Source organism: Chrysochloris asiatica, unplaced genomic scaffold (assembly GCF_000296735.1).
Source record: "Chrysochloris asiatica unplaced genomic scaffold, ChrAsi1.0 scaffold00184, whole genome shotgun sequence".
In the NCBI taxonomy this organism is placed as follows: domain Eukaryota; kingdom Metazoa; phylum Chordata; class Mammalia; order Afrosoricida; family Chrysochloridae; genus Chrysochloris; species Chrysochloris asiatica.
Genome location: NW_006408702.1, coordinates 344,420 through 354,821, shown reverse-complemented (window position 1 = coordinate 354,821; position 10,402 = coordinate 344,420). Strand labels below are relative to the sequence as shown.

At 40.2% G+C, this 10,402-nt stretch overlaps 1 protein-coding gene across 1 annotated transcript in view; it reads right to left on the bottom strand.

The window, feature by feature from the left end:
- Positions 1–505: 505 nt before the first annotated feature.
- The window catches only part of LOC102828212 (leucine-rich repeat-containing protein 28-like), a 296,790-nt gene continuing 286,893 nt past the window's right edge, over positions 506–10,402 (bottom strand). Inside the window, exons 7-8 of the mRNA XM_006872150.1 lie at positions 2,092–2,267; positions 506–669 (exon numbers count right to left, since the gene is read on the bottom strand). Of these exons, the coding sequence (XP_006872212.1) occupies positions 506–669; positions 2,092–2,267 (340 nt within the window). The remainder of the gene's footprint in view (positions 670–2,091; positions 2,268–10,402) is intronic.

The following is a 10,402-nucleotide window of genomic DNA, read 5'->3' as shown; positions in this document are numbered from 1 at the left end:
TTCCATTATACACCAAATTTTTTGTATTTTTTTGTTTCTGGCATCCCTGATTGCCTAAAGATGGCTGTAAACAAAGAAACGGCAGTAAAAAAGCTCAGAAAGAATGAGTTACTCCAAGTAGTACATATAATACATCTGTTCTAGAGCTGATTAAAAAAAGTTAATTAATAAGGGAACTCTGGTGTTCTTGTAAGAAGCTCTGCTGTAGACTAATCAGCTGTCAACCGAAAGGTCAATAGTTTGAATCCACCCAATGGCTCCATGTGGCAGTCTGCTTCTGAAAATATTTACAACCATGGAAGCACCAAAGGGCACTTCCAGTCTGTTTTACAGGGGCACTGAGTCGGATGCTGAAAATGGGCACTTGGTTCATTCCTGATGCTTCTCAGGAAGCACGTTATCCTCTTGAACTCTGCTACATAAACACTGCTTTCGTGCATGCCCTCCCAACTCCCCATGTGACCCCCCCACCCAGGTGTAAGCCCTAGTGCCCACTTAGATATGATTACCCCTGATGCAGCCCTGCCATCGGCGTCTCTCTCAAGGGAAAGAGCTTGGGGTAGACAATGGTAAACATGGGCTCACTGCACCGATGACAGTGCCCCAGGGGGCAGTGCAACAGCTCCAGAAAACTTCTGGGGAGCGAGAACGGAGACAGAAAGTTCAAATCTGAAAGAGACGAGAAAAGCAGGCACTTGAGTCAAAATTTAGGTTTCCTCAAACCCTGGTGTAGATCTCCTAAAATATTTCTCTTGCTCATGTAAGCTCCATATGGAAAATTCGGATCTAATAAGTATAAATAAAAATCTAACATCATTTAGAATGAAAGATTGTTTTTTCATTTTTGATACAAAAATAAAACCTAAATATACTTAAACCAGAAACTGTCCTATGTAAAGGCTAGAAAAAACTAAGATCAAACATTCTTCAAGATCAAAGATCAAAAAGGCATCAATTTACCTAGAGAGGGTTTTGTAAACCTCTAGGAAACCTTATACAGGGTCGCTATGGGTCGGAATCGACTCGACGGCACTTAACAACAACAACAACAACAATGAGAGACTGAGAACAAAAAAAGGGCTGGGCCTGAAGACTTAACTGACTTTCCTTATGTCCTTCGCTAAATCCACTGAGCATTTAGTATTTGTTAAGCATCAATTGAGGTAAATCGTAACTATGACAAGAGCGAAAATGGGGAACAACTGAAAGGAAACAAGGAAAATGAAAAAGAATTAAAGCAAGTCTTTCCTCATCCCATTCCCACGAGCTGTCATTAATAAAAACACAGTGCTCTCTTCCCAACTTTATCTGAGCATTAAACATGAAAGACAGGAAAACATCCCAGTGGTCTAGCCCAAACTAGGCAAGGAAATAGTCATAATGAGGCGGAATTGAAAAATAATTTGACTCATCTTTGGGAAAGAAATGCAAATAATTTCTTATCATTTGTATTTAGTTGGATCAATAACCATGTATCAGAATGTAATTTATTTATAAGAGAATAATTATGAAATTTTGTTTAGTTTAAAAAAAATAACAAGGTACAACATTGTACTAGACATTCCTGGAAAGTTAAGGTGAGATGATTTTGTCTGACCCTTTTTTTTAAAGTAAAGACAAAACATTTAGCAGTTTTTGAAAATCCTGAAATGTCATTTTCTTATTAATATTTGCTAGTGTGGTCTTAAAAACATCACAATGTCTATGAAATGTACACAATGCAATTCCTTTCCAAAACAAGAGTTGTCAGGTAACATTGTCAAAGCCTCCTGGTATTTATTTTCCTTTGAGAATAAATATTTCTCAGATGTGAGGAGGCTGCAAGGCAAAAACTCCAAATTTGCTTTAGGAATAAAACCTTTCCAAGTAATTCCTACTGAACAAAGTCCCTATGACAACCTCTTGCTTAAACCAAACATACTTCCAAACACCCATTTCCTTCATCTAAACCATATCGTTTAACTTTTAGCCACCGTTCTTTGTAACTGAAGATGATCATTTAATTGATGCTTCTCTGTCTGTAGAGGGTACAAAAAGCATCGATGCTGATATGATATTAAAACCTATTAAGAATATAAAAAGACGTGCTACCTTTTAGAAACTGGTGATAGGTGCGATACAAACTCCTCATGGCTAACTCTTGCAGAGGCAGCACGTGATCCTTCTCTGTCCCTATGGACTTCACCTCCGCTGGGAGGAAAACGGTTAGTTGCCCCGATGAAAAGGAAAGCAATTTCATCTCTGAAACTTGAATGGGAGCACCACAGCTGCAGAGAAACACATGTTCACAGTAGTTTTAGCAAAAAGGAAACGTCTATGTATGTCAGCAGCAAGGACTTAGTCAAAATACATATTTAGAAATTCAAGAGACTGTAATGATTTGTTAGAACCCTGTCCAAAGTGTAACAGATGTGATTCCAAATTCCGTAATAAAGCCTAGCAAAGAAATCTAAGCTCATCAGTTGGAATTTGGCGAAATAGTTGCCAAGGCCCAGTCATATAGAGCAAGGACAAAATTTAAGGGAATTTTCCTTCATAGAAGTACACAATATGCTCTTTAAACTCTATTTTCCCTCATTCCATTATCCTCTTCAAGTTTATGTTTATTGAAATTTGTAAAATTACAAGGCAAAAAGAATTCTGTTGAGTTACAGTAGAATTTTTGTATACAAAAAACTTTAAACTACAAAGTGAATAGATTTTTAATGGTATAAGATTATTTTACTGGATCCTACTATAAACTTGTGGAGAAAACATTCTTGGCAATGTCTGAACAAGTGAAGTCATTCTCCACTCCCTCCGCAACTTGTACCCAGAAAGCAGAGCTGTCCATGTCACTTTGGCTGAGGGGTTACCAAAACTTTAGCTGTAAGTTTCTTTTTCTTTCCTATCTGAGGCCACCAGGTTAACCAAAGCCTTAACCTTTTCCTTCTTTAATTAAAAACAAGTGCCAATAAGACCTTAAGTGTCCAAACACAATATTAGATAAGATCTCGAGCCTTGGCTAGAAACAGGCAATGAAGAAAAGGGAACAGGACCAGAGGCCAAAGTCCTCGGTTCATCTGTGCACTAGGAATTCCTTCACCTGTTCATTCCTCTCTTCCTTCCAAACATATGTGCTAGTCAACGAAGAGCTTTAGATTTAAACAAAACAAAACAAGACAATTTCCTTCTTGTGAGAAAATAGCAATACAATAGTTTTAATGTAGGGGCAAAGAAGGTGGTCTAATTGTTGACGGCGTTAGGGAGGATTTTACAGACGGCAATACGGGCCTAGAAAACAACAGGATTTACCATGAATACAAGAAAGGGATAGTATTCCAAGCCAAGGGACCAGCATGTGCAGCAGAACAAAAGTCTGAAGAAAACATATCTATGTTTAATATGAATATGAAGGAGAACGGCTCTGGTTTCAGGGTGCCCATGGATGCAGTAGTCGAGAACTCAAAAGAAGCATTGCATTGGGAAAATATGCTGCAAAGGACCTCTTTAAAATGTTTGGAAAAAAGCAAAGATGTCACCTTGAGGACTAAGGTATGCCTACCTCAAGTCATGACATTTTAAATCACCACATACGCATGTGCCACCGCTTGTCCGACAGCTTGTTGTACTGCGGTGGCTTGTGTGGTTTTGTGATTCTACAAGCTATGTCACTGGTAGTTTAAATACTAGCAGAGCCACCTATGCTGGATAGGTTTCAGGGGAGCTTCCAGACTAAAACAGACTAGGAAGGAGAGGCAGACGATTTCTAAATGTTTGCCACTGAAATCCGTATAAAAAGCAGTAGAACATTGTTAGCTATAGTGCCAGAAGATGATCAAAGTCTCAGGTTGGGATGCACTCAGAAGATGATGGGGAAGAACTCTCTACTCAGAGTTGACTGTGATGACGCAAATAGAGTAAAGCTTTCTGGACTTTAATTTGCTGATGAAGAACAACTCAAAATGAGGAGAAACAGCTGTAAACAATCAATAATTAGTACACAGAATGTATGAAGTACGAATCTAGGAAAAATGGACATTGTGAAACTGAAATGTAACACATAACGATCGATGTCCTAGGCATTAGTGAGCAGAAATGGACAGGGATTGGCCATTTTGAATCAGACAATCATATGGTATACTATATACAGGAAAGACAATTCATCAAAAGGGACATTTCAATTTTTTTTTTTGCCGGGAAAAGGCCACGTGGGGAGCCTGTGGCGGAACCCCCGCTGAGCACGTTGGTAGCTTCAGTGGTCGTCGCCCTCTTCCCCGAGGGGTTTTCCCCCAATGCCTCTGCCTCATCCAATCTCCAGTTTCCTCTAAAAATCCATTAATCTCATGGTGCTGGGGTTCTGCTGACCCAAGACAAATGGGTACTTTGTGCAGACGGGCCTGGGGAGGGAGTGGGGCGCTGAGGCCAGTGGCCCGCCCTGCCATGAATGAAGACCTGTACGGCACCCGGTGGGTGCGCTGAGGGCAGGCGCAGCTGGTCCCCACGCAGAGGAACCAGACTTGAAGCCCCCACGCTCCAAACAGCCTGGGGGAGAGCTGGAAACAGCAGCTCAGAAGCTGGGAAACCCTGTTTCGTAAAGCTAATGGGATTTGTTGCAGAAGAATTAACACATTACACTGTTTACCCACCTCCACACCAAGTTTTCACATGGGCCTAGATGTGTGATATAAGAGGTGTGAAGGTTGTTATACTGGGACAGGATCCATATCACCGACAGAACCAAGCTCATTTGTTGTTGTTAAGTGCCTTCGAGTCGGTTCTGACTCATAGCGATGCTGCATAGGGTTTCCGAGGAGCAGCTGGTGTGCTTTGAACATCAACATTGCAGTTCAAACGGCTTTGCAGTCTGGTGCATTAACTCAGCTCCCTCTGCTAAAGACCTGTACTGCCTCAGCCTAGTTTGGAAAACATTTATAAAGAGTTGTCTACAGAGTTAGACGATTCTGTTAATCCTGGCCATGAACATCTGTCTGGGTGGGCCAAAGGAGCACACCATGACGATTCTTACAAGAAAGAGGCTGGGAGCAGCTGTGTCCTGGCTGAATGGTCTCTTCTTCTTACTCTGGGGCTCCTTTTCTTGTAGGCAGTGATTGGAAGAGGCACCTCACCTTGCAGACAACCCACCCGTCCCTGCTGTCAGTGTAGGGGGGTTCTTTGGGTGCAGGCACTTCTCTAAAGCCAATGAGCTACTGCATCAGCTCGGTAAGAAGCTGTGACCCAGGTGGGTGTGACCCAGGTGGGGGTGGCCTCTGAGAGGCTGGTGTGGAGGAATGATTATGCTGGGCAGTTCCTTGTCATTGTTAAGTGCCCTGTGGAATGGTCCTGCTTCCATAGGCTGTCCTCAGTTGGCTGCCCAGGATCAGCAGCTCTTTCCAGTCAGAAATAGAACAGACTGTCCTTATGGCCTTGGTCCCCAAAATGTTGTTCATGGACAAACAGAGACAGTCAAGGCTTCCGCGGGCCTTCATTGGGCCTGAGGGAGGAGAGGGACACCTTTTATTTTACGCACAGGCAAGAGTTTGGGGCTGCTGTTACGGCTTTTTTTTTTTTTTTTTAAGCTGGGAGGTTAGGCTTTAAGTTAGAAGGTATTGGGTGCTTTCATTCAGGATAGCCCCTATGCCCAGCCTGCATTCCAGTATTAACCAGAGACCCTGACCCCATTATATGAAATAAGGACATTTTGCCACTTTTAGGAAATCTGGCCCTTAGGGATCCATTTCCTGACTAGCAGGTGAACATTCCTAAAATTTTGACCAGTGCTAGGCATAACAGATGGGTATTGGCTACGAAAAGTGAGCTGGGGTGTGTGTGTATGTGGAATTGCCATTTTTTTAGTTTTTCTTAGAACTAAATGGTGGAAGTTGGAAAAGAGAACTTTTCCTTTATGGGGGAAATGCTTTTCTTCTGAGTTAACCTTGAGCTGGATTTTTGTATTTTAATAAAAACTTTTTTATTTAGAAAGATACCCTTTCCAAACAAAACTTTTCCAAGTACACACAGGGAGTTATGGGTAGAGGAAGGATTCTGTCCAGCCCCTATCCCATGTGGTTTGGGCAGCAGTAAGGATGTGGGATGACGTCTCTAAAACTAAAAATGGTGTGTGTGAGGGGGGCACAGACTGAGTGAGGAGAGGTGTAAAGCGGCATAGACTGTCAAATTCTACTTTTAATTAACTGAAGTAAGTTTGGAGTATTTTTCCTGTAACTCTGAAGAATTTTTTTTTTTTAAATATGTCTTTTAACATGTTTGTTAAACAGACCATCCTTATTAAGTCTCCACCTTGCTGGTAACTGGATGAAAACATTCATTCTGTGTGTGAGTTTGGTAATAAAGTATTGCTGCACTTTTAAAAATAAAGTGCATTTCAAAATCTTGAAATATAATGCTGTGGTAGGATAATATCCATACACCTACAAGGAAGACCAGTTAATACCACTACACCAATCACAAAAGCCAGTAATGATGAACTTGAAGATTTCTACCAACTTTTTAAGTCTGAAATTGATGAAACGTGCAATCAAGTTGCATTGGTAATTACTGGTGATTGGTCTGCGGAGGTTGGAAATAAATGGAAAGATCAGTAGTTGGAAAATTTGGCCTTGGTAATAGAAATTATGCTGGATATTGCATGACAGAACTTTGCAATCTCCAGCATCATCTCTATTACTCCTGCACTGTATATACCTTTTTAAAACAACCTAAAAGACTATGCACATGGACTTCACCAGATGGAACACACAGGAATCAACTTGACGATGTCTGTGGAAAGAGATGGTGGAAAAGCTCATTATCATCAACCGAAACAAGAGCAGGGGCAGATCACTAATTGCTCATATACAAATTCAAGTTAAAGCTGAAAATAATTATAACAAGTCAACAGCAGCCAAACTATGACGTCAAACATATCCCATCTGAATTTAAAGACCATCTCAAGAAGAGATCTGATGGAGAAAAAGAAAGAAAGAAAGAAAGAAAAGAACAGATCTGATGGATTAGACACCAATGGCTGAGCACCAGAAGAGCTGTGGGATGACATCAAGAACATCCTACAGGAAGAATGCAAAAGGGCATTAAAAAGACAGGAATGAAAGAAAAGATCAAAATAGATGTCAAAGGAGAGTGTGAAGTTTGCTCTCCAGTACAGAAATGTTAAAGTGAATGGAAGAAATGAGGAAGTAAAAGAACTAAACTGAACAGAAAAATTTAAAGGGCATCTCAGGGAAGACAAAGTCAAGTATAATGAAATGCGCGAAGACCTGGAGCTAGAAAAGGAAAAGGAAAGAACACGCTCAGTATTTCTCAAGCTGAAAGAACTAAAGGAAAATTTCAAACCTTGACACTTGTGGTATTGAATGATTCTATTGGCAAACAATTGAAAGCATCAAAAGAAGATGGAAGGTAAACACAGAGTCATTGTACCAAAAAAGAAACAGTGGGTGTTCAGTCATTTTAAGAGTCCGCATATGATGAAGAACTGATGGTACTGAAGGCAGAAGAACAAGGTGCATTGAAAAATATTGGTAAAAACAAGGCTCCAGGAAATGAGGAAATACAAATTGAGATCTTTCAACAAACTGATGGAGCACTAGGCAAGCTAACTCATCTATGTCAAGACATTTGGAAAGACAACTACCTGGCAAACTGATTGGAAGAGATCCACATTTGTGCTCATTCTAATGAGAGGAGACCCAATGGAATGTGAAACTCACTGAACAACATCATTAATATCACATGAAAATAAAAACGTTCTGAAGATAAGTTAAAAACGGCTGCATCGGTACATCAACAAAGAACTTCCATAAATTCAACCTGGGTTCAGAAGAGGACATTGGACTAGGGCTATCACTGCTGATATCAGATGGATCTTGGCTGACAGCAGAGAATACAACATATTTACTTGTGCTTTATTGACTACAAAAAGGCTTTTGACTGCATGGATCATGACAAGCTATGGATAACATTGTGAAAAATAGGTATTCCAGAATATTGTATTGTGTCCATACGAAACCTGTATACAGACAGAAGACAATTGCTAGAACAGAACAATGTGATACTGATTGGCTTAAAATCTGGAAAGGTGAGAAAAGATACAGAAAACGGGATGGATGAGAGAGATACAGAGGATGGCCGTGGAACTCTGAGCTTCAGAGGAAGGAAAGAAAAGTAGATCTAGTACTTACAGGTGAGCAGTCATGGCAAGAGAGGAGGTGACTGATGAGCTGTGGAGGCTGATGGGGCCTGCCACAGCCAACTGGAGAGTTTGTAAATGACTTTAAAGACCAGAAAACATTCACATTGCAGAAATTCAAATCAAGGTGAGATTTCAGTTTTTCTTTGGGTTCCACCACACACTCCCCAGGTGACCAGAGATAAGGCAGGCTTCCATCAGCATACACCCTCAGGGTATTCCCTGCTTTCCAGGCAATTAGAGGAACTTAGAGGTAGAAATCAAGAATGTGAGCCCCAGGATGCTTGGGGTAGAGAAAAAAAGAGGGGGAAAAGGAAGGAAAGGAGGTTGGGGATCTGTTCAGGCCTGCCAGGTGCAGTGTGACCATCTTGAACTTTCTTGGGCAGTTGTGAAAACAAAAGTTGGTAGTAGGTGCAGTACAATGCTTTTTGGAAGAAAAAAAGCCATTGACTTTCATTTTTTGCTGTGCTGGCTGATTTGTTTGTTTTCTTTCTTCTTGCCTTAAGTGAGAGGAGACAGCAACTTACACCATGTAGCCGAGTCATGACCATACCCATTTAACCACATCAATTGGGCAAGAGCCAATACCATCTGCCATCCACCATAACAGTGACTACAACCAATATCAGCAAAATTCACTCTGAACTGAACTGTATGAAATGCAAACAGAAAATGACATACAATCTCATGCCCTGATCACACCAACCAGGAGGCAGTTGGTAAGTGCCTAAGAATACAACGACATACATTCATCAACTTAATACAAATACAACAACACAACACTGCGTAGAAGGCAAAGGAAAATTTCTGTTCAGATGAAGAAACAAAATAGAGTAGTTCAAATAAACAACCAAAAGGCAGAGCTAGAAAATATTTTTGAGGAAAAAGAGGCATTGGACTACCTGAAAAAGAATCTAAGAGAATGATATTAAGGTACCTTCAAATGACTGAGACAAAGGTTGAGGAAAACAAGGTAGAATTCAGAAAAGCACTACAGGAACAACCAAACAACATAGATAAAGGCTTGGAGACAATACAAACCTGTAAACAGAAATCCAAAAGATTACTACTAAAATATCAGAAATGGACAATACACTGAAAAGGCAAAGGAATAGATTTGACTCAATGGAAGCCAGAATTAGCAAGCTTGATAAATCTCTCAATATATAAGTTAGTAAGAAGAAAAATCACAAAAACGAATGGGGAAAAAAATAAAAAAGCCTAAGATTCCAGTGGGAAAAAGAGAAGACTAACCTGTGGGTGACTGGAATTCAAAAACAGGAAGAAACAAAGAAAAACACAGAAAAGAGAGTAAAAGAGCTGCTGGAAAAAAATTTCCCTAACAGCACGAAAGATGAAGCAATAAGCATTTAAGAAGCTGAACAAACCACCAACAGGCAGACTTCCCCTGCCCCGGCCCCCAAATCACCAGGACATATCGTAATCAAACTCTCCAAAATCAAAGATAAAGGAAAGAATCCTGAAAGCAGTTCAGGAAAAAACGCAATGTTACCTACAAAGGAAAACCAGGAAGATTAAGCTCTAATTTCTTAGCCAAGACCATGTAGCAAGAAGGCAATGGGGACACATACGTATAACTCTGAAAGAGAAAAATGCCAACCAAGAATTGTATACCTAGCAAAGCTGTCCATCAAATATGATGGAGAAATTAGAACATTTCCCAATAAACAGAAATTAAGGGATTTTGGAAAAGCCAAGCCAACTCTCCAAAATATACTAAAGCAAGTTTTTTAGACTGAAAACCAACAAGAACATAGCACAACCAGAGAGTGACATACATGGAAACACCACCAGGAATTCAGTCCCGATATGGAAGTGTCCAGAGTAGAAAAAAACTACCAGACTGAAAGTAAGCAGTCTGGGATGTCAGTATATATCAGGACAACTACAAAGAGAAGGGAGGTAAAAGTGTAGCTACAGAATACCAGATGGCAAGGAATTCCAGAAGACTTCAAAATAAAACAGACCATTTTAAAATGGGGAAGAAACTAATAATTACAGGGTAACCTTAAGGAAACTTAACACACCATCACATCTAATAAAATAAAGGAAAACCCATGGGGGTTTTCTAAACATTAAAATATAAAGAAATTTACAAGAAAAATACCAACCACCTCCCACCACCCCCCCCCCCCCCAAAAAAAAAAAAAAAAAAAAAAAAACGATGTATGATAGAATGAATGTAAAACTAAT